The 26,676-nt window shown below is 50.2% G+C and overlaps 7 protein-coding genes across 7 annotated transcripts; 2 read left to right on the forward strand and 5 right to left on the reverse strand.

The window, feature by feature from the left end:
• Positions 1–10: 10 nt before the first annotated feature.
• Positions 11–2,771, reverse strand: BO87DRAFT_377325 (bZIP transcription factor). Its single transcript, XM_025623520.1, has 2 exons — positions 1,313–2,771; positions 11–1,253 (listed from the first exon to the last, which is right to left on the reverse strand). The coding sequence occupies exons 1-2, from the start codon at positions 2,313–2,315 to the stop codon at positions 409–411; spliced, it is 1,848 nt and encodes a 615-aa protein (XP_025479097.1). The 5' UTR covers positions 2,316–2,771; the 3' UTR covers positions 11–408.
• Positions 2,772–6,098: 3,327 nt separating this feature from the next.
• BO87DRAFT_377328 (KGG domain-containing protein) lies at positions 6,099–6,428 on the reverse strand (the record flags this gene model as incomplete). The annotated part of the gene is made up of 1 exon (XM_025623521.1): positions 6,099–6,428. A coding segment is annotated over exon 1 (182 nt), but the record flags the coding sequence as incomplete, so codon positions are not given.
• Positions 6,429–7,429: 1,001 nt separating this feature from the next.
• BO87DRAFT_73622 (sterol desaturase family protein) lies at positions 7,430–8,609 on the reverse strand. The gene has a single exon (XM_025629515.1). It carries the CDS (start codon positions 8,527–8,529, stop codon positions 7,486–7,488), a length of 1,044 nt encoding a protein of 347 aa, XP_025479099.1. The 5' UTR covers positions 8,530–8,609; the 3' UTR covers positions 7,430–7,485.
• A 2,667-nt stretch (positions 8,610–11,276) lies between these two features.
• On the forward strand, positions 11,277–14,081 carry BO87DRAFT_437708 (putative potassium transporter). The gene is made up of 8 exons (XM_025627865.1): positions 11,277–11,486; positions 11,542–12,488; positions 12,542–12,707; positions 12,764–12,932; positions 12,995–13,063; positions 13,118–13,128; positions 13,187–13,221; positions 13,272–14,081. The coding sequence occupies exons 1-8, from the start codon at positions 11,319–11,321 to the stop codon at positions 13,840–13,842; spliced, it is 2,136 nt and encodes a 711-aa protein (XP_025479100.1). The 5' UTR covers positions 11,277–11,318; the 3' UTR covers positions 13,843–14,081.
• BO87DRAFT_377332 (mRNA-binding ribosome synthesis protein NOC2) lies at positions 14,075–16,764 on the reverse strand. Its single transcript, XM_025623522.1, has one exon. It carries the CDS (start codon positions 16,675–16,677, stop codon positions 14,308–14,310), a length of 2,370 nt encoding a protein of 789 aa, XP_025479101.1. The 5' UTR covers positions 16,678–16,764; the 3' UTR covers positions 14,075–14,307.
• Positions 16,765–16,915: 151 nt separating this feature from the next.
• BO87DRAFT_407395 (S-adenosylmethionine-dependent methyltransferase) lies at positions 16,916–24,196 on the forward strand (the record flags this gene model as incomplete). The annotated part of the gene is made up of 9 exons (XM_025626069.1): positions 16,916–17,010; positions 17,068–17,304; positions 17,370–17,769; positions 18,113–18,178; positions 18,248–18,508; positions 18,597–19,325; positions 21,062–21,186; positions 23,442–23,651; positions 23,735–24,196. Exons 1-9 carry the CDS (start codon positions 16,921–16,923, stop codon positions 24,194–24,196), a joined length of 2,580 nt encoding a protein of 859 aa, XP_025479102.1. The 5' UTR covers positions 16,916–16,920.
• Positions 24,170–26,565, reverse strand: rok1 (RNA-dependent ATPase ROK1). The gene has a single exon (XM_025623523.1). The coding sequence runs from the start codon at positions 26,472–26,474 to the stop codon at positions 24,294–24,296; it is 2,181 nt and encodes a 726-aa protein (XP_025479103.1). The 5' UTR covers positions 26,475–26,565; the 3' UTR covers positions 24,170–24,293.
• Positions 26,566–26,676: the final 111 nt, after the last annotated feature.

Raw genomic sequence — 26,676 nt, forward strand, 5'->3', positions numbered from 1 at the left:
CAGATCCTAAGGTCATTCAACTTTTGATATGGAGTTAATTTGTATCTTGATGTGTTCCCTAATAGCCAGTCCGGACAATCCATAATTCCAAGCTCCCAAATTCCAATCCCAAGTAGCCTTCCCTCTTCCAGACACCAGAAGCCATTCCGTCGAACCCCTGAAAAAGAGGATGAAAAGAAAAGAGTAGAAGAAAAGACGAGCAGCAATAGAAAGAATAAGCGTAGACAGAAATGAGCCACGTCGTGGGGCAGAAGTATATAAACACAAGATCATTGACAAAGGAAAGACGTTGGTGTCTACATGGCAGGTTCAATAGTCTTTCGAACCACTAGCGAGAAGGTAAAATAGCAAAATCGAAGAACCAGCTTTACAGTACTTATAAGGCTCGAAAGTGCGCGACATGGGGAATCATGAAAGATGAGCAGTCATCATGGACACGCGCTCGAAAGCAGCTTCCATGCTGTGGCAGAGATGAGCAAATTGTTGGGCACTGTCCTTGACCTCGCCCTCGACAACAAGCTCAAAAGCCGACTTTCCGGTAGCAATGCCATCGAAAGCACAAGTAGATCCTTGCGATGTAGTGGCGGCAGGCATATCAGCAAAGAGGGCGAAAGCAGGGTCCGACTCGTCCATCACGACATCAGGGTTCTCAACGCCAACATCCGACTTCTGCTCGGTTTCGGCAACAGCGGGCATAGAGGCGAGAACAGGAGCCTCGTCCTTGGAGCTGGCAACGCTGGGAAGGCAAGAGTCCACGATGCTGGAGGTCTTTCCAGAGAGGGCCTCGGTGTCAATAGCGGGCTCAGGGACTTCCAGGACGGCGAACACGGAAGGGTTGCCGTAGTTCATGTCGATACCGGAGTTCCAGCCACCGTTGTTCATACCCATGGCCGAGACATCGAGTCCCTGGTTGGGGACCATGACCATACCAACGGGAGGAGCTTGCTGCATAGGCGGTTGCGTCATGGCGGGCGCTTGCTGCTGGGGTGGCTGCTGCTGAGGCTGGGCCTGTTGCGGGTGCTGAGGGTGCTGGTGGTGCTGAGGGTGGGGCTGCAACTGCACCTGGCTCGGCAGGGGAAGACCGTTGGGGCCCATTTCGTCCAGGAACGAGGAGAAGTGAGGGGACGACAGGAGCATACGGGCGAGGTCGGTGAGACGGGCGTTCTCCTCAAAGAGGGAACGGTTCTGCAGACGCAGTTCGTGGGCTTCATTGGTCTTGGCGGCAACCTCGCTTTCGAGCTGGCCAATGTACTCTAAACAACGAATTAGTCACTTCATGTTCAGGTCAATACACCAACAGGAGATTCCATACCCTTTCTGCGAGACCGGAAAGCACGAGCGGAAACCTTGTTCCGGAGCTGACGACGTTCCTTGCTGCTGAGTTTCTTTCCTTCTTCGCTGGCCAAGAGTCTCTCATCCTCATCCATATCCTGCTCCTCCTTCTTGGCCTTGGCCATCTGAGGCAGGAGGGAAGGAGGAGAAGGGGAGTCGTCAGGCGAGTTCAAGGCAGACTGGCGCATCTGTTGCAAGAGGCGGGAGATGCGTTCCTCAACAGCCGGGTTGGATGGGCGAGGGGTCTGGCTGTGGGGGGCTGCATTGTGGTGCATGTGCTCGTCCATGCGGCGCTGTTGCTGGAGGTGTTGCTGGCGAAGGTACTCATTGTGCTTCTGTTGCTGAGCGGCCTTGGCCATGGCAGCCTGCTGCTGGTGCATACCCGGATACATGCGTCCAACCTGAGTGGAGGGACCCATGGAGGCCATCTCATGGCCGCCCAAAGCGTTGGGGTCGACGAACTGGCTTTTGTTGCTCGGGTTCGGGGAGATGAAGTAGCCAGGAACCGATCCCATGTTGTCGGACTCCAGGTCCATATCCGAGGTGTTGCGAGTCGGGGGGCTGTTGAAATCCATGGAAGGCTCCTCGCGCTTCAGTTGGCTGCTAGGGTAGAGGTCTCCGCCCATGGGGAAACCGGGACTCGGGGCACCGTATCCCATGCCGTTCATGTGGTTGTTGAAAGTCATGGCATGAGCCAGGGCGCCTGGAGGCAGGCCGGTCTGCTGCTTGTGTTCATCATACTGGTGACTGGGACCCTGGAAAGCAATCGGGGCTTGTTGACTTGTTGTCGAGGCAAAACCAGCACTTCGTACATCGCCAGCGTTGAACTCGGTGCTTGGTAGGGTGGGTTGAGCAGCCAGGGCGGTCTTTGCGCGGGCGGGCTCTGCGGAGGTGTATGCTAGTTGATCAAGATCGAGGAAAGACTCGATGTCCTGGTCGAATGTTGACGGCGCGACCGCCGGATGTTCTGCCAATGTAGCCATGGTGATGAGGATGTGTAGATGAAAAGCTGTTCGAGTAGCGCGACCTGATAAACGAGAGCGAAGACCAGCGCGATTTGGTCAAGTGCACGGTCGGAGCAGAGAAAGGGGTGGGTTGGATTTGATAACGAGAGACGATGGGGGTTGATGTGATCCGAGGTAGAAAGGGGTGAGAGGGTTACTAAGAAGCAATGAAAGCGAGTAGTCTATGAGGGATATCGAAAAAGACAATACACGTAACGATAGCGTTGGAGAGGGTAAAATGGAAAACAGGAAGGAGGAGTTAGATGGGTGAAGATGGATGATAGTGATAGTAGTAGTAGTGATTGATGGAGAGAGTAAGGGAAGAGATGATGGGTAAAATGGGAAGGGAGGGATCGACCAAGGTTGGCGGACGGGAGTTAATGAGGGAGGGATAACGTTACAAGACCGAGTGGGCAGAGCAGCAGCAACAGCAGCAACACAGCAGAGCGAAGAGACCAGATGGGCAACTCTTTTCTCCACGCCAGGAATAGAAATCCACCCAGAATTTCAGGTAACTAAAAAGGCTTGCGCGTCCTTTGGCTGACTCAGCGGCTACTGGGACCCGCCCCACCCATTTTCAGTCTGGGATTGGCTGGCCCCTTGGACACTAAGGCGAGTTCAGTGGGTTAGGGCTTCCGGGGAGCAGCACCCTACTCCACTGCTGGTTAGGGAGGGAATCCACTCTCTCCCTCCCCTCCCTGACTTAGTTACTTGGGTAGTTCGGTCTTAGTCGCACCGGTTTTCGCCCGTCTCCTCTTCCATGTACTGTGAACCAGGAACGCTACCAAACAGAAATTCTACAGTTGGTGCAATCAGGAGATCGTCGATAAGATCTCCCGGCCTTGTTTACTTTTATTGTGTACTCCCCTTGACAGGTGTTGGGTTGACCGTAATCGCCAACTCTCACTACCCAGCATACACTGTACAGTAGTACACATCCCTTGTGCAGACAAGAAGCATGTAGGCCAACCTAATGGAGCCCTTCCTTCCGGACAACTCTCTGTCGGGTGACTTTGGACGAGAATGGGAGGTGTGAAGGCCGGCATGCGAGATTTTCTTCGCGAGCCGCCCCCTAGATGGTTGCCCCGAAGTCTCTTTTCTCACCCCCATTGTGAATGGACCGTCCATGAATTATTGTGTCTTCCCGTCCCTCTTGCCTCCCTTTCTGACACCTTGCCGTTTCAAGTCTGTTTCTCCGAGGCAATGAAACGGCGGCACAGGTGAGCACAATCTCAATTCCTGACAATGTGCTTGCACCAATCACAGTAGTCTCCTGCAAGATTGTTCACCTGGAGTGGCCGATGTATCACCACTTCATGACGTTAGTGGCTCAGCCACAGCCAATGACCGCCATGATTCAGCCGACGGCTGCGATCTGTTCACAGCAATTGTGATCACAGTTTCCGCGAGTCCACCAATCCACATCGGCATTATGATTGATTGGAAAATAAAAAGGGGGTGCATAATGTAGTTGAGACTGCATGAGTCTGGAATGCCATTCAGTCTTCACCAATGTGATTGATGAATCGATCTATTGGACAGATGGGGTGGCCTCTGGAGGGGACAATGGGGAACAACGAACAAAAACCAAAGTATCAACACAATTGTTGTGTGGTCGAGGGGAGCGAGTCCACTTCAAGAGCACTCTGGCTGATGCATCCAGATGTTCTAGAATGGCCAATAGTGCTGACCACTTCGATCTCGACTCTTCAACTGCTGGTCCCCTGGTGTGGATGCGCCGGTGTGGAATTCTGGTGGGTAAGAAACCTGGTTCCTGGCCGACAAAAAGTTAGCTCCGGAAGCAAAGCTTGGCGCCGGGCTGCCATGGAAGAAAAAAGCAGAAAACACAGTGATTTGACTGTGAACTGATGGCCCTGGAGAGGGAGCCCACGACGAGCCACTCTCAACTCTTTGCTTTTCTCGCTTCGCACCCAGTGGTTCGGTCTTGAAAATTTTGGGTGATTCATCCCAGCGCTATCCATGGAGTAGATAGTCTGTGTATCTATCTCTTCTATCGGCTCTAGACTCCTACTAGGTGGGCTACTATCTAACCGTTTAGATACTAAGCGCTGAGAAAAGACCCAGTCCACTTCTCCTCTGGAAGACCAAAGGATTCTTCCCCGGCTTAAGGCTTATTAGGGCCGTTTCACGCCTCAACGACAGTTGTGCAAAAGGTACTTTCTCATACAGTGGGCGTATCGCCCATGTCCGAGCAGCGCCAGTGGCATCTTATCATCCCGGCGCACATACTCAAAAGGAACATCGCGGGACGGGTGATCATTAGATAACTAAAATTTGATGGAGATGGTTATGGCCTGATAGAGGTGGCCACGACTCGCTGATCCGGCCGAAACTTAACCCGCTAGAGTTCAATTCTAGGCCTTGACAAAGTCGCAACTTCTGCTTCAGATCCGAATCAGTGGAAGAAGAATGGATGAAACTCGTCCGAACGGAGAACCACCGATCACTGACCGTTCCACCAGTCCCAGATGGGAGACTGCACAGTTTTCGTCCAGCACCAAAACGGTTTTATTGAGTTGAATTGTGTTCTGCTCTTCTCTAGGCTCGGTAGTGCGGCACTCGAGGCTTGAGTTGGGCCTTAGGTTCTACTAGTTCGAGCAAATCTTTTCCTAGTTTCCAGAAACCCCTGATGGGCGCAGCCGGTGCCGCAGCATCACGATAACCTTAATAGGAAACCGAGACGATAAACTATACGGTTGCCATTGCCTAGCGCGCTTTCGATGGCAGATCCCTGTGAATACCCTCGTGCGAAAATTTTGCCTCATGCTACGGATAAAAGTATTCTATATCTATTTGCAGATCTGTGGCTGAGACTGCACACGACTGAGTTGAAGAAAAAAAAAAATAGAACGCTTTTTTCTTGGCCCGGAGTCTTGTCTTGTCTTTGGGTCTCCTGAATCTTTGCGCTGGATGCTTGTTTCAGTTGCCGAGCCTTATAAGGCTTTCTTCGAGGCTGCCTTGGTTGATGCAGACGCAAATCGGCAGCGACCATAAGGCTAGACTTGAAGACTGCACTCGTAGTCTACTTCATTCGCTGAACCAGTTTTTTGAAGATACTCGTCCGAGCGCATAGAACCAATCTAACCTTTGGTAGATCAACTCTGTACCATGTTCAGTGAGCTGAGTGTGCCGCTTAAGTAATGCACCCAATTTTCCACTACAACACCGTCTAGACTTCAGGCAGAAGTCATCGTTCGCAGCTCTACTATTTTCAGCAACATCAACGCTGCCGTTTACTGTAGCACATGAACCCATTGCAACTCTACAAATCGCCACCACATGCCAATTATCTCGGCATCAATGAGAGATATACAACATCATAACATTCAAGGGGCGATGTTATGACCTCACATGATGCGTCGAGTTGAACCGACCGGAAACGGCAGTATTGTGATGTCACCCCACAAACCCAGTCCATATCGATACTATTTATCCTCCCCAATTCAAGATCATCGAATTGAATATTGAACAGTATTTCTTGTGTGCACACATTTCAGATTCGCCTTATGTATACTGGCGCTAGTACATACATCTTCTCATAAGATAATTACGAAACAGGGCCCTTATTCCTTTCATATCATAACGATCGTCAAACAAACGTATACCTCCACTCCACTAAGGAGTCAAATCATCACACTTTAGTAGTAAAAAGAGATGATTTACTCCTCAGGCTCATCATCCTCATCATATTGATCGTACTGGGTTCTCGATCCGCCCTTCTGGCCAGCAGCACGAGCTCTAGGGTCTCCGGGTTGGAAGCTACCGCTGGAGGCCTGGCCACCTTGGGATGCGATGTTGCGCTAAAAGCCAGCCAAGTTAGTATCTTCACTCAACATTGACTAACTCAAAATGTCTTGCAGCATGAGGAAGGAATATATAATATACCTGCTTATCAGCATCCATACTGGCAAACCCGCCCGAGTGACTCGACTGGCCACCCTTCTTGGCGATATTCGACACTTCGTCGTGGGACCGGTTGGCGAAGTTTCCGGGGTTGGAGTTGGATGCCATTTTGTCCGTTTGTTTAATCAAGTGGTTTATCGTCTATTAGATTAGGTAGTTGTAGATAGTCGGCTTCTGATTCTGGTTCTGAGATCAATCCCATCTCAACCCCCAAAACCAACAAGATATATATACCCAAATCCCAACCACCCCATGAAGTCATAATGTCACCCATTTGACATCAACAACAACAAACTCCAACCTCCCAAGTGAAGTGAAGTGAAGTAAAGTACGTAACCTGATGTAATTTGCAATTAACTTTCCACAACCCTCCCCAACCCATCATCATCAATAGTCAATTCAAGTTCTCCATGCTCATCATGCTCCATCCAATCCCTGATATTGGCTCGCCACGCGGGTTGAACTCTGGTTTCCGTGGAACAACAACCTCGTGTTAATGGTTATCGCCCTGTTTGGATAGGGGAGCTGGTGGTGTCATGTCATGGTCACGTACTACGTTTATTTTTGGAGATTGGATGGGTTGAGTCTAGATTGCGATTGCGCAATTGTCGAGGTGGGATTGGTTTTACTTGTATGTTTAGGTGCGGGTTTTAGATGCGCTGCTGCTGTGCTGTGCTGGGTTGGATTGGATTGTTGGGGTAGGGGAGCTACTACGTAGATGGGGTGTCATTGTTTATGGGGTATGAGGTGGGTGGCGATTGGAGGGTTGATGTAAGTTTGATATTTTTGATTTGGGAGGGACAGGGTTGAGGGGTGGTCTAGATTGTGTCTAGGTATGAATTGGATTAGGTGTATCGATGATGATGTTTTGTGGGCAGTTAGCTAAGTACTTCGTTGTGCTGGGGTTTATTGCTGTGGCTTATGTGGTACAATGGGGTTGGATGGGAATGATGTGTTGGAAAGATACGAAGCTGTATATTCTCATTGACCCGAAATAACAAATATGTACTAAGAGTATATATGGCTGGCGCTAGTATGTACCTTTGTGTCTTGCTGTACCACCTGCCATTAGTATTGTTCATCATTGTCGTGACCTTGTCATATAATATCTAAACCATCCATCTTCGTAATATCTCGACAGCAACTGAGGTATGTTTGAATTCAACTGAAATCCCCGGTTATGGGCAAGTTGAGAGCTGAGATAAAAGGTTCTGGTTGCAGCAGTCTAGAACAAAGGCATATAGACAGACTTCGTATAGTCAACGTTGTCCTCAGCAGACTCGATACGCTCATGGCACGTGCCAAAGATCTGGTCCCACAGGCGAGTCTGCTTGCCATAGTTATGACTCTTCCTCCATCCTTTGCGGTGGTGAAGGTCATGATCCTCAATGACAATCTCGGCATTCATCCACTGCAGCAACCAGCTCAGTGTTGATGGCACTGTCATGTGGACACGAAGACCGCTGTGTCCAAAGACCTCCGCGAACGCGACGTATTGATGGCAGATCCACCACTCATAAAAGCCCATAGGAAGACCCATGAACTTAAGGCTCATGTAGGTCATGAACGGCACACCGACCATGTCGAAGAATTCTTGCTCGTGGTCTGCATAAGCGGCGAGGAGGGGGTTGGGGTGTTTCGTGAGATGGTGAGTGCGATGGTACTTCCAGAGGAAGCTAACGTCGTGCATAATGCGGTGATACCAGTAGAACCAGAAGTCAAGCACAATGCCATAGAGGCCGATCATTAGTGGGAGCCATGTCCAGTCCATGGCCATGGGTGCTTGGTCGTAGTAGGATAGATAGATCGCCATAACCAAGCGTGAGCCGGTCGTCTTGTAGAGCGAGGCGGTAACTTTCCGCACCCCAACATCGGGAATACCGTCGCGTTCGTGCTGGTCACCGTCAAGGAAGCCATAGGTATGTCCGAGGCGACGAAGCATTTTAACTTGGTGAATGACTGTCGCGTTGAACGAGAAGAAGTACAGATTGAACAAGGCAAATGGGCCGAGGTTGTGGCCCATATATGCGATGTAGGCCTGGTTGATGGCGAGCGGAACAGCCGCATAAACGAGAACCCAGAGGTTAAGAGACCACTGGGGCATATAAGGTAGCTTCTCCTGCTTGGAATGGACCGGCACTTCTTGATCAAGTGCAACGGGATGAGCATTGAGCAGCTCCAGCAGCCAGTGGCTGAGGCCCCATTCGTCCCGGTTGCCGGTACGCCATGTGGATTTCATAGAATCTTTTGGGTTGCCCGCAGAAGTCATGATGGCGGTATGATATTTTTGATACCATGGGATGCCTTCCCCCAGGAATTGAGGCCATGATGTTTTATACTATGTCTTCGGATTTCGGACGCTCGGGCGAAGGACCTACCTTCATGTGAAGGATTCCTTCCTCTGATAATTCCAAGCATCATAAAGCGGATCACTTTTCCCAACAAAATATCAGATGGACATAAAGGGTACCCTGACATCGATCATGGTGGGAGCCTCTTTCACCTAAAGGAGCAAAAGATAAACCTGGAGGGAAACTAAGTATTCGGCACATGAAGCCCGGCAGTGCATGTTGAACGCATGGAACGTGTAGACCCCGCATTACTGTGCCTCGGAGAGATGGAAAGCACCGAGGATCACCCGCAGATCGCATCTTCGCGTACCTGTCGCTTAGCAGTCGCCAATCAATGATGGAGGGGATATTGGAGGGGGAGATATGATTGACTGTTTGGGTCTGGGGATCTACAGGATACCTGAAGAAATGGTTGCGGCTTACCGCTTTCCAACCCAACAAGCTCGCATCAGTTGCCTTTCCAGGTCTAGGCTGGCACTCTTTTGAGTTTCCAGTTCAATCTACAGCATGTGATTGTCCGAGCTGTAAAACAATATGAAGAGATATAATTTCATAATAGTATTGTTAGACGTGGAGGAAACTGCCCTCCGAGTCAAGGCAACAAGAATGGTTGGGTTGAGGTTACACTGGGCCTGAGAAGATGAATCAGTATGACTGACTGCACTAGTAGTCATAGGGTGAACACCAAACTGCCTGAATTATACATTACCTGAACTGACTCTCACTTACAACAGCACTCTTTCACTCTTAAGGAATTGTAGACTCGTGGATGCTTTAGTCTCTTGCAGTAGAAAATTGATCCTTTGGTAAGTCCTCCAAGGCCAATGATGATTTTCCTTGGCCTGATCAAGTTGCAGTCTGCTCTGCTCAGGAATGAATCCAGTGAGTTATAGTCAGTTTATAGTCAAGTTATAATATTTATAATATCTCGTGATGTTACAGTAACAGGCTGACTATTCCTGTTTGGGACAGACTCTCGACTGTAGTCACCCGTCACTTCCAACAATCACTCGCGTGCGGATTTGTCTTTCTCAATGATGTTATTCCAGAGCTATGACTATGTCGAGTCTGGTATATACACAGCTACATCTATTGCGTGTAGATGAGGCTGCACTTGGTCTCGTTACTAAGTATACACTGGAGCTCTGTTCAAGTTTTCTGCAAAATGCCTTTAGTTATAAGTGACCAGTCCACAATGATCCCTGTCAACAAGCCGGGTTATAACCATCTTCAGGCATCAGAAGTGGTATGGATCTCGTTAGTATATCGATCATATAGGACTAGAACTGACATGAGAAGTGCACTGCCTTAGGTTTGAATATGTAGTGGGATCGACTGTCACGAAATCCCCAGCCTTGTAAAGCATTACACCATCTCCTGGGTGCGAAGGAGCATGGAATGTTCATAATATGACTAGGAGCCTACGACTAATGTATGTTTTGAACATAGGCGTTTTATACACTTTGAAAAGACGAAAGAAGCCGGAAGATCGAGTGCGTGGCACCCCTGGCAAGGACAATAGAAGAGGAGGCGTGGCAAAAGCTGCATTAATACTGATGTGGGATATCGATTAGTTTGTCGGCCACGACTGATATCTTGAGCTTGTGATGCGTATGTCACAAACTACCCAGGCCACTGTTGGCAACAGTCCTATTATCCAGGCCTTTGAAAGGGTAACATGGCACCCGTGGCAATCAAGCAACAAGAACAGACTCAGAGAAGAGCGGTGAACAATTGTGCTGGAGAATATCATGAGCAGTCACCATTCAAATACGTATGTATTCATACGGCAATAAGGCTGTTAATTCTTCTCCTTGTATGGCAGCTCTCCATGAAGATAGCAGGAGGAAGAAGAGCCCTACAGGGAGATGGGAAATGAAGCCGAAACCAGCGGGAGGCGAAGATCCAATCTCGGCCCGCAGTGCTTAAATCACGTTGCCGTCCCACGGAGCCGCCAGCCGTTTTTTCTTTGCCGCAGGCTTTTTCGCTCTTTCCTTCCTACAAACACAACAACTTTTGAACAACCTGAGTCTTATTGTCGAAATGTTCGCTGCAATGGAATAACATACGCCTTTTCGCCGATTTTATCTTTCCAAGTTTGACTATTTGATCAAAAACTAGGAAATCCCCGAACTTTGTTTTGCCTTACCCAAGCTACTACTATCGCGACCCTTGCCGAAGATAAACCCTGCGTCTACTATTTACTGCTATCTATTGTAGCACTGCGTCGACACCAAAGCTTTCTACCCACTCATATTGTTTACCATTCAGGTCATCTTACCATCAGTGACCTTGACTGGACTGCTTATGCTACGACTGATCAGAAATCGAAACATGAATTATCGTACACGTCTAAGAACCCTTCAGAAATTTTTGCAAAACCCTTGTGGCTAGCGGTGTGCGCCCCCACAGCCGCCTGATCTTCTTGACAAATATTGCGCGCGTCGCAGCTTGCCAGCATGACTTGTAAGTCCGTCTTTGCTTGAATGCCTTCTAGGTGCCTTTTCTTCCCCGCTGTAATCCTCTAAATTGGCCTGGATCTTTGCCCCTTGCATATCATCATGGCTACGAAAGCAGCCAGAAGCATGTAAGAAAGGAGAGGCACTACTATATCCTCCATCTTAGATCCCGCAAACTAGTTGTCCTCAGTTACTGACGATCCTTAGCTCGAGGCTGGCGGCAGCTTCTGAGTCGAAGCATAATTGCCATGCTTCCGCCATTCAATTTTCTCACACTTCATTATGTGTACTTTATTGCGACGTCCTTGATATGCAGCGTCATATTCTGGGGTTCCTCGACCCCGCGGCGCAGTGTTTCATACACAGACTCTTTATTTCTGTGTATCAGTGCTATGACGGGTGCTGGATTGAATACCGTATGTTGCTTCGGCTTGCTTCCCCCGCCAGAGCTTGTAAAGTAACCCGTAACAGGTCGACCTTTCTTCCCTGAATTCGTTCCAACAGTCTATTCTCTTCGCACTCTTACTGTTGGGCCATGCTATTCTCATCTCGATTACGGTGCTTTTCGTCAGGATGGGCGCGTTTCAAGCCAAATTCAAGGGCATCTCACTTGAACGTGCGCGTAAAGCATTCGAGCAACAAGGTATCCTACCTGGACGTGCCCATAAAGCGGAGCATCAAGACATTCCACTTGAATGTGCCCGTGAAGCATTAGGGCAACAACTAGTAGGAGACGACACGAAGGCCTACGATCATCAGCCTCAATCGACCTCACTTGAACCAATTTTGGAACACTATCAGCTGGCCAAAATTGACGGTGCTACTGTTGACGTCAAGCACGCGGTGACAGCCGGAGCTGCACCTGCGGAAAACTGCGACAGCGTACGAATTGACGACCAGATACAATGGGTCGACGATGATCAAGTCACCCTCAGCCATATGAGGGCACGTCAGAAGCACCATCACCACCGCGTTTTCCCCATGGTAGGCGTTGGGGCCCGTCTTGACTTGAATAACCATCCCCGAGATGCTGCACCAATAATGACTCAGAATGATGAAGAAGCAGAGCTACCTGCGCTCAAAGGCCTTATCAAGGGCACACAGAAGTATTTCAGATCGAAAGGATCTATCGCACGAAACTCCCAGTTTCATGGGCTTACCCCTGAAGAGCGAGAGAGACTGGGAGGTGTCGAGTATAAGGCTGTTTCCTTACTGCTGGTCATTGTTGCCCTCTACTGGGTCCTGTTCCTCCTTTGTGGTATCATTGGGATGGGTACCTGGATTGCAGTGAATCATCCAGATATACCTCGAGCAAACGGCCTATCGCCTTTCTGGACAGGCGCATTCTTTGCCGCGTCCGCATTTGTGAACAGCGGTATGTCGCTCTTGGATGCGAATATGACTGCATTCCAGACAAAGTATGATCTCCCATGTGTGTGTTACGATTGAAAGTATGCTGATCGTTATATAGTGCGTACCCTTTGCTTACCATGGCATTCTTGATTCTATCTGGCAACACGCTCTACCCATGCTTTTTGCGGTTTATTATCTGGGCAATGAGATGCGTGATCCCGGATAAGCCGTCATGGGCGACCTGGAAGGTTACCCTAGACTTCATCCTTGACCATCCCAGAAGAGTATGCCACCGACCATCAAAGTTAATGCACCGTTTCACGCGCTAATCCAAGCGTAGGTTTATACAAATCTCTTCCCAAGGAGACATACGTGGTACTTGCTCGGTACCATTGTCATTCTAAATGCGATTGATTGGGCTGGCTTTGAAGTCCTCTCAATCGGGAACAAGGAGATCGAAAGCTTGCCGACGGGCTATCGGGTCCTAGACGGACTGTTCCAGGCTTGTGGTTCGTACTAAATTCAACTTCGTTATGAGTGCACGTTTTATCTGATACATTTTGTTGTCTAGCTGTACGAGCGGGAGGCTTCTACGTCGTCACGATTGCGAATCTCCGCCAAGGACTACTTGTTCTATATGGTAAGCATTTTACTCCCCCCAGACTTTGACCAGAACTATACTAACGTCCCACAGTTCTCATGATGGTCAGTTTATCAGTACCCCGTAGCCAAAAGGAAATCACCAGACTAACCCCATATATAGTATGTTTCGGCATACCCAGTGCTAGTCACCATGAGGTCAGTAACAACTGCCCCTCTCCTTCCCAAACCCACACTAACAACCACAGAAACACAAACGTATACGAAGAGCGCTCCCTCGGAATCTACGCCCACGACAACACAGACGACGAGACCGAAGAAAAAGCCTCCCCGAACATGTTCATCCAACTGGTTCGACACCACCTTCTCGGGCGCCAAGATGCATCCACCCCCGAAGCATCCCGCAGTTACTTCGTCCACCAGCAACTGCGCTCCCAATTGAGCCATGACCTTTGGTGGATCGCCCTCGCGGTCTTCCTCATTGCCATCGCAGAATCAGGCAATTACAGCCGCATGCCCGTGGCATACTCGACCCTGAACATCATTTTCGAGGTCGTCTCCGCCTACGGTTGCGTCGGCATCAGTGTGGGCTTTCCGAGCTCGAATGCCTCGTTCTGTTTCTCGTGGCATACCATTAGCAAGCTTATCTTAGCGGCTGTTATGCTGCGCGGTCGCCATAGGGGTCTCCCGGTCGCTATTGATCGCGCTGTTATGCTGCCGAACCAGTCCCTTGAGTGGGCCGAGGAGGAAGATGCTGCTATGAGACGTGAGCAGTCTCGTGCTTGGGGGAGTGATAAGATGCCTATAGGTTCGGTTTAAGTGCTCGCTCACTTTGGAGGGTTTGGTTCATGAATATTTGTGTGGGGTTGTATGTTGAAGGTGATGTTACAAAAGAGGTGTAGTAAGATGTGGTGTGGTTGGTGCAGTGATTCTTTTTTGTTTCTTCCGATCTGTTATTGTTCTTGTGATTATCCTGTTTGTGATTTTGTTTGTGATTTTTTGTGATTTCAGTCTAGTTCTAAATTATACATTATGCGTTCAATCAAGTTATTGCACATAGAAATGTTCCGGCACTTGCAGCCCACTTGGTAGTTTTTGGATAGTGGTATACAGTATGGCGCAATATACGAACAAAACAGCTTTGACCACACACGTATTCTAACTTTTATATTGACACCAGCAAACCAGACAAGATATATCCCATAAAGCTACGACTGATATATAACAAGACAGTGTAAAAAGAAAAGAAAAAAAAAGGGTACAAAAGGAGCCTGATTAAACAGCTTAATCCTCCTCTTCTTCGAACTCGACCTCTTCCTCATCTTCATCCTCCTCCTCTTCTTCCTCTTCCTCCTCATCCTCACTACCGTCATCACCTGAACCAGCCTCGCTCTCATCCTCCACCTCGTCCTCATCGTCCTCATCACTGTCATCATTCTCACTGATCACATCATCCATAATGACATCCTTCCCAGCTTCCTCCTTCTCCTGGGCCCTCCGCTTGTCGTCCTCGCGTCTACCTTGCTCAAGAATCTTAGCCTTCTCCTCCCTCAACTTCCGCTGAGACTTTACGAAAGCTCCCAGCGGCGTAGCCTCCCAGTCCAGATCCTTCAAGAACGTCTCCACCTCAGCACGGTTTCTAGGCGTGTAAGAGACGCTCAATCTGCGTTCCTCGATGAAGCGTGCATTGGCCTCCACCTTCTGCACGAGCAGCAGGATCATCTGATTGACCTTGGCGTTCTTGTTACCTCCCGACCGAGAGCTAGCCTGCTTCAGCCAGCGCTTCAGCGAGACGACGATGGGGACAGAAAGTTCCGGGAAGGCGATGTGTTTTGTCCAGAGGACGAAGAATTCGGACAGAAGTTCGGCGATTTGCTCGCCCACGCCATCTTGGTAGACGCGTGTGCGGAGGTAGGATTTCGGTGCCCGGATGGCTGTGTTGAAGTCGAGTTGCCTCAGAGTGCTGGATTTCGGGGGCTTGCGCATCTCAGACAGGTTGAGGACTTCGAGGAGACTGGAGGCGAGGGGGATGTAGGTGCCCGTGCTGCGGGAGAGGCGGAGGAGGGAGCGGGTGAGTTGGAAGCGGAGAGGGAAGTACTGCGCTGTGGGGATTAGGCGCATAGCACCGATGGTGATTTGCACGACGGGGTAGATGAGGGGGCGCATGGCGGATTGTTTGCCTGCCTTGGCTTCGGCGAGGCCGTCGCAGTGTTGGGAAAGGACGCGGGACCAGAAGTCCAGACTGTGTACGTATTGCCAGTTGTAGACGGTCTTGTATGATTCCTTGGACGTGTTGGTGATGCTGCTGCGAAGGTGCATGGCGAGTTGACGAATGAAGTTGAAGCCTGTTGTGTAGGAGACGTTCTGGTCGACGCCCCAGAGCTCTGCAGCGGAGTTCTTCATGAGGTTCACGCCAGAGAGGGTGTGCACGGTTGTGTTGCGGCTACCCTTGACGACACCTTCGTAGGAAGCCTTGAGGACGGTTTCCTTGATACCGGCATCGCCGATAATCATGAGACGGCGGAGGATAAGGAAGGCCGTGATGCGCGTGGCCTCGGAAGTAGCAACGTCCGCCCAGATGCCGACAATGGTCTTGATAAGGACCTTGAGTAGCTTTCTGAACTGGAGGAGGTAGGGAAGCATAGGCTCGATGGAGGAGAGGGTGAGCTTCAGAGTCTGTTCATCGGACAGGTTGGTGAGCAGCTCGTGGACCGACGATGTGTGCGACTTGATAAGCGGCGTGAGAGTCTTGAACTTCTTCGAATCCAGAGACACCTTGATCTTGCCAGAGGCGGTCTCCTTGACAGGAAGGTGGTGAGCGAGAACACGGGGAATGGTGCTGAGGGCTGTCACCAGGACCTGGTGATACACGTCGGGGTCGGAGATCGAGTACTTCTGCTCTTGGGCGTCGTCGTTGATATGAGCGGCGGCGCGGAAAGCAAGAACGGCCTGTCTCATCGCGCGGACCGAGTGCTGCTCCTCCATCAACTTCTGCCACTTCTTGACCATCGCAATAGTGAGGGTATTGTCAATGGTCTCCTCTTCCTCCTTGGCTGCCTTTTTCTTCTTCTTGGCCGGTCCTTCTTCCTCTCCTTCGCTCAGCTCGTCCACTTCCGCAAGGTCGCCGAAATCGAGCAGCTCGGCATCGTTTTCCTTCAGGTACTTGTAGAATTCAGGGTCCTTCTCCTTCAGCGCCTCAAGTTGGTCCTTGTGTGCTTCGAAGTCATCGGCGTCGCTGGACTGAGAGCCGGCGTCCTCGTCTTCGTCGCTAGCGCCTTCCTCCTCCGCGCTGGAAGCAGCAGAAACCTCCTCCTCCTCCTTCTGCTCATCGGAGCGCTTGCGCTTGCCAATCTTTGGTGTTACATCCTTCTTCCGGGATTTCTTCAACTCCGCGGCAGAATCAGCAATATCGAATCCGCCCGCGAAAAAGTCGTCGACGTTCATATCGGCGAAAGCATTTTGCTTCTGAACTTGCTCGGGGCTCTCCTCGGTAGCCTCCTCTCGATTGGCGCGGTCTTTGGCATTATCGGCCTTACGCTTGTCCTTGAGGTGGTTGCGCTGCTTGATCTTCGCATTGGCCTTCCGGCGTTCGAGAACGTCCTTCAGGTGCTTCTTTTCGAATTTCTTGGTGGATTTCTTCTGAGATCCGGCCATTGTGCCCGAGGTCCTTGCCTACCCGACCGAATGGATAGGATAAAATATGTGGGAAAAGTAGAATAAAGGACCACGACGGCAGTCGAGATACTTCGAGCACGCGGAAATTCCGCCCAAGAAAAATCTGGAGACGAAAAAAACATCCTGCGGCAGAATGGGGCGGTGAGTGGGTCCCCGTCATGGTGACCGCCTTCCCTTCCCCTCGCGATGATGCCAATCATCTCTTCCCCTCATCGCACCATCATGTATACCCAGCGACCGTTGGCGTACGCCCCTACGCCGTATAGCTATACGCCAAGCCCGGCGTTGGCGGCATCTATCAACCTTGATGAAGTGAGTCGCCTGGAGGATGAAGAGGGTTGCTAGATCACCGACTAACTGTTGCGGTAGGAAGTAAAATTAGCTTCCAGCGCGGCGGAGCGGGATCTCTACGAGTCGTTGGCTGAGATCTACGGTATTATCGTGACTTTGGATGGCCTGGAGAAGGCTTATATCAAAGATGTGGTTACGGAAGCGGAGTACACGGAGACATGTACCCGGCTCTTGAAACAGTACAAGTCCACTTTGGGTGATGAGACTGTTGCGAACGAGTTTGTCGATCTAGAGACCTTCAAACGTACCTGGGAGGTGAGTACCAACATCGTGAACTCATTGTACGATGGAGTCTGACCATTCGGTTTGATCCTGTGTAGCTGGAATGCCCTCGCGCCACTGAACGTCTCCGCATCGGCCTCCCCGCGACAGTCGAACAAGCCTCCCACAGCACACCCGCCGCGAACATGGCTCCAGCAGCAGCAGGACCTGCAGGAGCATCTGGTAGCTTGATCTTGACGGCTACTGAGAATTTCATCACCTTTTTGGATGCATTGAAGCTGAACATGGTGTCCAAGGACGCACTGCACCCGCTTCTGTCGGAAGTGATCCAGTCCGTCAATAAAGTCACCGATGTCGACTTCGAGAACCGGGGCAAGATTATCCAGTGGCTGATCACATTGAATCAGATGCGTGCAACTGAGGAACTCGGTGAAGACCAGGCCCGGGAGTTGGCATTTGACATTGAGCAAGCATACCTGGGATTCAAGGCCACTTTGGGTTGAACTTGCCTTGTAGGAGTTATTCATTGGTATTAGTGGAGAATGGTGCCTGGCGTCTGGCGTGCGATACCAAAGTCGAGATTAGTTCTATTGCTTTAGAAAGTTGCTTGTTCTTATTTGCCATTGATTCATGCTCTTATCTCGATCTCGGCCCATCTTTGGGGCGGCGACTCCGATCCGCGGAACAGTCCCCGCCGGCCTTACCTCTTTGGGAAATCACGACTTTTTTTTTTTGCTGCCCTGCATCCAGAACCGCCCAATCTTATTTTGCCACAGGCACACCGATATAAGACTGGAGCCTCGATTCCTCGTTCTCCGCATAGACTTACCACCATCCGTAGTCGGACTAATCAGCCCTCAGAACTTCTGCACCATGATAAGCGCCGATCCCGACGAGCCTCTCCACGGTACGTCTTCTCTCTCGGAACTTCCCCCTAACATCTCGGGGCGATAATGTACTGATAAGCCTGCTTCAGTGTTCGATCTTCCCCAGATCCATACTAAACCGTCCGGCACTGAGCTCATCCAAGCCCTCGACCTGCTAACGGTCAAACCGCGGAGTTTCGGGCCCGTAGCCCATGAAGCGACAAAGAGCCGGACTGTGCAGCCAGCCGGAGTGACCCGCTATCTGACATCTATCATTGCCAGCCCGCTGGCATGGCTCGACACTGACGAGCTCCGGGAGGCCGTCTGGGACGCCGCTGCAGCCCGACTCAGCGAGCGCTCCGGTCGAACCGGTACGCAGAACTGATATTATTTTTGTAGTACTTATTGCGCCATTGTCTTGCCGCATCTAACATGATGTCTTGCTCTTCGAGCGAATAGCCATGCCCGCCATGTCCCGAGTCTTCAGCATCCCTAGTACCACATCCGATGGACTCGAAGGCGAAGAATTCACACTGACCCTCCACGAACCCTCCTTAACAGCCGACAACCTGGGCATGAAAACCTGGGTCTCCTCATACCTCCTCTCTCGCCGCCTCCACAATCTTCTCGACTCAACTCCCAACCTCGTCCCTACCACGTCCACCACCCCGCAACCCCGCCCAGACAACAACAAGACCCTCCGCGCCCTCGAACTCGGCGCCGGAACAGGACTCGTGGGCCTCTCTTTCGCCGCCCTGCGCGGCTCATCAGCCTCCATCCATCTCACAGATCTCCCGGACATTGTGCCCAACCTAGCCCACAACGCAGCTCTCAACGTTGAATTGCTCAATCGGACAGGCGGCGTCGTCACAACGGGTGTTCTTGATTGGACTGACACCCCGGACCCGCTGCCCACTGCACAGGAGCAGTACGATCTCATCCTTGCTGCGGATCCGTTGTATTCGCCTAGTCACCCGAAGTTGCTGGTCGACACGATCACGCATTGGCTGAGTAGGGGGCTGGATGCCCGTGTTGTGCTGGAAATGCCACTCCGGGATGCATATCTACCTCAGGTGCAGGAGCTGCGGGACCGAATGGGACAGTTGGGGCTGGCGATGGTGGACGAGGGCGAGGAGATTGGCTATGACGATTGGGAGTCGGCGGATGGGGGAGCTTTGGAGGTGAAGTGTTGGTGGTCGGTATGGGGATGGAGCGAGAAGCTCTAGGGAGGTCAGAAGAGGGCGGGGGAAGATATTATCCACGACGTCACGATGAAAAACGAGACACGATGATAGAGTCTAGACGTAGACTGATTGATTTCTTAGAACTATAGTTTAGATGCTAGAATAGAGTCACGGATCCGTTACACATGGAACACTGTTCGATTCGAAATGCTTGCGAGGTAATAATATAGAGAAGATAGTAGATCCTTGGACTGGTCAAAACGGGGCTGCCACCTTCATGCCACTGTTGTAATTGCTGTGCCACCGGCATTTTCAGCTCTCCAGAACAAAATTGAGTATTATAACCAAAGTAGTCGCCTTGATTTGATCTAGCCAAGCTCCAGCCAAATATAAGCATCCCCATTGTTTTGTCACGGCTAGAGAAAAGCGGTCTCGTTGTCTGATACAGGGGACTCTGGAATACATGGTTCAACTGTCGCTTTTCTCGCATTCCTTCCGTTCTGACTAGACTACAAATAAAACCCAATAAGTATCAAGCTAGAGAATCTCAATGCTAGGCGGACATACCTTCATACTATTACGAGTGACGAGCCGAGCAGGTGCTTCTATATCGGTCTGAGAACCCCTCGACACACTAGGTCTGATGTCTCGAAGGGCCTCGGCGAAATGCTGGGCTTTAAGATGAACTTTGGTCGGGGATCTGATTTCGCTACCCGGTGACTGCGAGGATGTATCATCCATAGTAGAGTGCAACGCAGCTTGCCCGCAGAGTGACCGCAATTCTGAGCCAGATAGGCTGGCTGATTGATGTGCGAGGGTCTTTAGGCTGACTTGAGGGTCGATTTCTGATTCCTTGAGGAATGTTTGCAATATCTTGAGTCTTTCTTCCTCTCCTGGAGGCTTTATCATAACCTTGTTGGGGAATCGCTGAAGGAAAGCTTCGTCTAGATCTGAGGGCCGGCTTGTCGCGCAGAGGACGAAGGGTGTGTCTTCACCCCGGGATAGCGCATCCATTTCTTGGAGGAACTGGGCCAGGGCCCTCCGTCGCCAGGAGTGATCGTCAGCGGAGCGACGGTAAAACAGGGCATCGACTTCGTCGAGGAACAGAACACAAGGTGATAGCGTCTTGGCTAGTGTGAATGCGGCATGGATTGTTTTCTCTGCATCCCCCTCAACATCACTGACGATGTCTGCTGGTTTGATTCGGAGCATGGTCGCTCTGGACTCGTTGGCGATTGCATGAGCTAGATGGGTCTTCCCAGTGCCAGGAGCTCCATGAATTAAGACTCCTGTGGGCCTAGGTTGTTCCGGGGATGTCTTTGAAGGATCCTCAATTTGAGTTTTCGACAAGTGCACCAATTGTCTTATGTGGTCCTTCACATTTTGCTCCAGAAAAATATCGTTGTAGGTGTGTTTCTGAGTTTCTGCTACCCGGTTATCCTGGGGTCAGAATCTGGCTATAGACGCCCTTACCTGGGTCGATGCTGCATTCTGAGAGCCCTAGCTCGAACTTGTTGCAACTCTTCCTGATTGTATCCACCTTCTCGGAGAAGCCGGGCTCCTCAACTTCCAGAGGCTCAGTTCTTGAGGGTTCTGGCGGCTGCGGTTGCTCGCAACTTTTACGCTGCAAGACTTCGAGTATGTCACTCAGATCCAGTACCCCTTTGACGCAGACCCGCCCCAAGACTTGACAAGCAATCAGCGTGTAGTCCATATCATCATTTAAATCGGTTAACAAAGTATCCGGTATATCCAAGTGTACGGCGTCGGATAGCAACTCGGAAGCGAAGCCTATGGGCAGCCTTTCTCGTATAGACCCTTTCAGTTTTCTAGCTCTTCTCGCAGCATCGAGCTGTTTCTTCTCTGTTTCTGATGCAATCCTGTGTTTTAATGACTTTGGGTCATCGAACCAAACAATAAAAGAAGGTGTGATATTAAGTTCTCGTCGAGAGTCATGGTTCATATCGCTGATGATAAGCAATACAAGCTCATTATTCTTCCAACGTTCCATGATGGCATTTCTGAAGCTTTGAATGATACCGTAGGATACACAATCAATCTCGTAAGAGTTGCGAAGGTGGAGTATAAGTCGATCGCTTTGTCTTGAGGCCGTGCTCCGGGGTTCAGATGGCGAAGGCTTCTGTTCAATCTTCGCCAAATGAGCATTCAAGATAGACTCTATTGAGCACTGACTCCGTAGGCTCTTTCCGTCTCCGAAATAATAATTGATCATCTGATCTCTATCTTCAACTATAGCGTAATCAGTGTCGCTATGGTCTTCATTGAAACAGATAGCTGAGTCTGTACCCTCTACCGTCTCTTTAAAGAATATTGATGGCTTATTTTCACTTTGACACACAGAATCTGCACAAAAAGAGCGGTCTTCGTGTTGCTGAGCCGATTCGTCTTGTTGATGAAATTCACGAGCAAGCTTATATAGATCCTCAGGCCCAGCCGAAATGCAGGATGCACCCATATCTCCTGCTAGGTGTTCTAGGATGGCTGTAGCGCAGACAGAACTTTCAACTTCCACTGCCATGCAAGGCCATATGCCACCTCGCTTCACTTTTGGAAACGAAGTCTTGCTGAGTAGAGCAGCAGCAGCAAGGTCATAGAGTTCTGCGTATCGCTTCTTTTCAATGACATATTCATCAGCGGCTTCAGTTCGGTCCTCGTCAATCCCATTCTTGCTTCTACCGTCTCCATTAGTATCTGTACAGGGACCCACTTCCTTATCTCTTTGGAAGTTAAGGTTACTACTTTGACGTAGACGGATTGGTGTCCGATGCTCTGACTTGGTTCTGACATTCTCAGCTACAAACCAGGAGGGAAGAGCATACGGATGCTGACGGTGCAGAGCTTGGTAGAGTTAATCGTTGCGGACCTCAAGTCGCCAACAGAGACGAGTAAACAAGGATCATACGGAAGGAGTACAGTCTTTAAGCTTACCTCTACCTTCATCGACCATTGTGGATGGCATCACAATCAGGTCCTCATTTGAGCCGCAGACGAATGCGAAGAGTTGCACATGGTGGTCTTCATTCCAAGGATATTGATGGCTTATCTAGACTTATATGAGAAAATGGCAGGGCTGTCACTGTGAGAGGCGATTAATTCCTGTTTTAGACAGTTTTGGAACTGCTGCCCCTTGCTGCTGCACCACACTCGTATGAATCATGCGACGGTATCAGCGACAGCTGGTACCTGAAGCAATTCGAGTCAGCTTGTTACAATATGCATAGCTTCGATTCCATGCATGTAATCGAGCTGAATTGGCTCAAACTATAATGTTAATTAGTTGTATCTCACGAAGTCTCGCCCAACAACGACCGACTCGCCAGAGCTCCAGGTAATGACATTGCTAGATTTCTGCAGCATTCCCGACCCTGAATGCCACATACCTATGGTAAGTAGCACGACCAGTTTCAACGGTTGAGTCCACAAACTAAATGAGAGCTTACACTAATTCACAATGGCAGTCGAATCATAACATTGTAATATAGTATCTGGATGATTACGTCGGTCTTGAGATGGAAGGGATTCCATAACAATACCTTCAAAGATTCCACTTCGTATATCAAATACTTAGTAATCTCAAATAGCACGTCTGTTCAGCCGCATAACCCTTGCGACATGGTATGGACTGCTTCATAGCCAATAACAACGCGGGCTCAGTACGTCCCACGAGTCAGCGTCCATATGTGGGAGGCCACTAAAAATGCCTAAGAATGATTGGCTACCAAGGCATTGGATAGAGCGCATGCCGTACTTATAATACCCTCCTGGGATGCTCCAGAGAAAAGGAGTCATGATCTTTCCGTGTTGACTCGCGAAGGGAAGCGCATAGGATGTAGATGGATAGATCGGAGGGTGGAGACAACAAAGCGTAGTTGCTGGAGCCTTGGACGAACCAGGCATCAATCAGGCAGCGAACCCGGTCAGCCACCGATGACATATGACGACGCTCGGCACCGCCACCAGCGATAAGTGATATTGGATTCTACGCCTGTACTTAATACAAACAAATATGAAGCTCTGTGCTTAGCTCTCCCAAAATACCGCTTCTCTATTAGTAAAATTGCCTACCTTCAATTTTCAATCAACAAACGCAAAGTATCAGGCTATCAACATGGTTATCGGTCTCCTAGCAATTACCGCCATCCCCACCGTCACCGGCGTGGCCATGGGGGTGAGTGAACAGCGCAAAGCAAATGAGAGGAAGAATGATGAGCGACGCATGGCAAAGTTTAATATTGATGTCGCACCACCACCAAATGAGGAACCTGACGATGAGGTTCAAGGGTTACGGGTGGTGCTGAGGGACTGCAAGGTGCGATCAAGTGTTTCCGCTGCGTTGTTGTTTTGTATGTCAAGTGAGTCTGACTAGCTGACTGATTTATGTTAATCTAATAGGTTTATCTCGATGATCCTGTGCCCTCGAAGCGAAAAGTCCCCGCACACACCGCGGCAGCGTTTTATATTGAGTACCCAGAGCCAGACCATATGAAACACCTCAAGCGGGGTTTTGGATTAGCGACCACCATCTCAGATAACCCGCCGATGTTGGGTTGGCTATACGCCGATACTAACACACATGAAATGAAGTATGGAAACCGGTCATCGAGTTGCGATCATGTTGTTGGGCCGTGGGATTGGGAGGATGAGGAGACCACGGTGACACTGGAGGAGAACAGGCAGTTTGTGGCAGTGCAAGAAGACGATGGCTGTTGGGCGCTATACTACGATCGCGATGGCGATGATTTAGAGCGTGTATTGGAGGAACAGGGCAAATTGGACAATGACTTCCAACCCTTGAGATTGAAGCGGAACCTGATTGAACAGCCTGTACAAAAAACAAAAAATGATAATTCGTGATCTATATTGAAGTGCTGGTTTGGGGAATCGTGAGGTAGACTTTTCATATTTGTACAGAAACACCAACGGGTTAAGCACAACCCACATCCATAGGAGCCTAGTCCTCAAGTCCTTGCCAGCCCTGGTTGTCGTCGTCACTGCCAGAGTCTGCGCCTGACTGTGGTTGAGATTTCCTGTTGCGGCTGGCTGAGATGAGAGCCTTCTTCTTGTTCTCCTGGCGTCGCTCATAACCACTCTTGGTACTAATTCTCATCTTCTTGTCGTCCTTCGTGCCTTGGGTCTGCCTGGCCTTGACGCCGTGCTTCTTGAGCTCCTCCTTCTTCTTCTTGCTGAGGTCCGGAAGAGCGTCCAGCAGCCACTTCTGTACCGACTTCTCTTCATTTGTGCCCCGTAGCTTCTCGCTGACGTCGATTACATTGGCGATGCTCTTGACATAAGGAATGTCCTCCTTGGTGTAGTATGTGACTGCAATACCACCTTCACGGCCAGCTCTGCCCGTCCGTCCAACACGGTGGACGTAGACGGCAGCGGAATTCGGGATATCGTAGTTGACAACCCCGTTGATACCTCTGAAGTCAACACCACGGGCCAAAAGATCTGTGGTGACGAGGATCCAGATTTCACCCTTTCGGAACTGCTTCATAATCTCGGAACGTTGGCCGTCTGATAGCTCAGAGTGGAGAACAGCTATACGTGACGAGCCACCCGCCTCGGGAGGAATATCGTAGCGCAATTCTGAGTGTAACGCAACTGCTCTGGGAATTGTCTGAGTAAAGATCAAGAAAGGTGGGCGTAAACGGATGTCCGTAGATGATGCTGCGGCGGGGTGCAGGAGCTGACGAAGACCGAGCAGCTTTCCTTGCTCAGTGGCAGCATAAACCAGCTTGTGCTTGATGTTTGGAATGGCAGAGTCCTTGAGGCCAACCACCAGACGAAGCAGCGGATAAGACTTGGTCTCGCTGAGAGTATCCTTCCGCTCCTTGATCGTTGACTTAGCGAGGTCTTCGACATTGGACCCCATCGTCGCTGACCAGAGACTTGCTCGAAGCTCAGGATGCGTGCAGGAGCGCCAGATGTCAAGTGTTTGGTCGCGGAACAGAGGGTCCAGGAGAACATCAGCCTCATCCAGAACCACATTCCTCACCAGAGGGAGAGTCGCCAACGGCTTCGTCCGGTTTGCAGAGAGCGCGTTAACCAGAAGCAATGGTGTTGTTACGAGGATGTCGCTCTTGGTGACGGGCGCCTTCCCTTTGCTGTTCTTTGCTGTAGCCTTTTCATCATCTTCAGAGCCCGACGATTCCGAATCATCTTCATCCAGGACGTCTTTGCTATCGTCTTCGTCATCGCGCTCTACCACACGCATGCCCTTCTTCATCAGAGTGATCTTCACACCGGTTCCCAGAGCTAATTTTCGGCCTTCGTTGACGATTTGGCTAGCAAGCTCCTTTGTCGGGGCAATCACAACAGACAAGATACCCCGTTCCTCCGGATCTTCGTGATGGTGCCGGACAATCTTGTTGATCACCGGAATCATGAATGATAGCGTCTTGCCACTTCCTGTAGGCGCAACGACCAGAAGATCCGGTTCGACACTCTTTCCAGTGCTCGACTTCTGAGCCACCGATTGGTCACCGAGCAAAAGAGGAAGACTTCCTAGTTGAACTTCAGTAGGAACAGTAAAGCCTTGCTCAGCAATGTTTTCCGCGAGTCGTCGGGAAATGTTGTACTTGGTGCGCAGCTGTTTGAAGGAAACCAAGGGCTCCGGAAACAACCGCCGGGCTTTCTTCTGCTCTTTCTTAGTGAGCGTTTGAGCAGGCTCCTCTTCCTGCTGCTTTCTCTTCTTCTTTTTCTTCTTAGATTCCTCTTTCTGAGGCTGAGTGGGTTGAACTTCCTCGAAGTCACGCATATCAGTGACCTTGATCTTGTGAGAGTTCAAGATCGTCCGGCGCTCGACTTCACCCATCGAATCATCGCCTTCGGAATCAGATGCATCTTTCTGCTCAGACGGCCCATCTTCATCCTTTTTCGCCGATGCGCTGGCCGCAGACCGTTTACCTGAGCCGAAGAAATCTAGATCGCCAGCATTACCATCTTCTGCATCTGAATCACCCGCGGCTTGCGTACGCTTCCTCTTTTTTCCGGAAGCATTTGACTCCAGAAGCGTTTCGTCACGGAAAAGCTGGGGGTTCTCGGCCTTGCCTTTGGAAGGCAGGGTCGAAGACAGGGTATTACCAGCCTTGAACTTGGTTGACCTTGTCAATAACTTGAACGCATCCATATTTGAATATATATGAACTAACGGTCCATGCGACTAGGTATATTAGGTGGACACGAGCGTCCGAGTCCCAGCGATCGCGAGCTTGATATTGATGGTTGTCGAGTAGTCGGACTTAATGAGGGAAAAGTTTCGATGCTGAAATTCTTTACCGCACGGGCCAATCAGAGGCAAGCAACCCTCACCTCCATCAAACGGATAATTC

Source organism: Aspergillus neoniger (genome assembly GCF_003184625.1).
Source record: "Aspergillus neoniger CBS 115656 unplaced genomic scaffold BO87scaffold_19, whole genome shotgun sequence".
Classification (NCBI taxonomy): Eukaryota; Fungi; Ascomycota; class Eurotiomycetes; order Eurotiales; family Aspergillaceae; genus Aspergillus; species Aspergillus neoniger.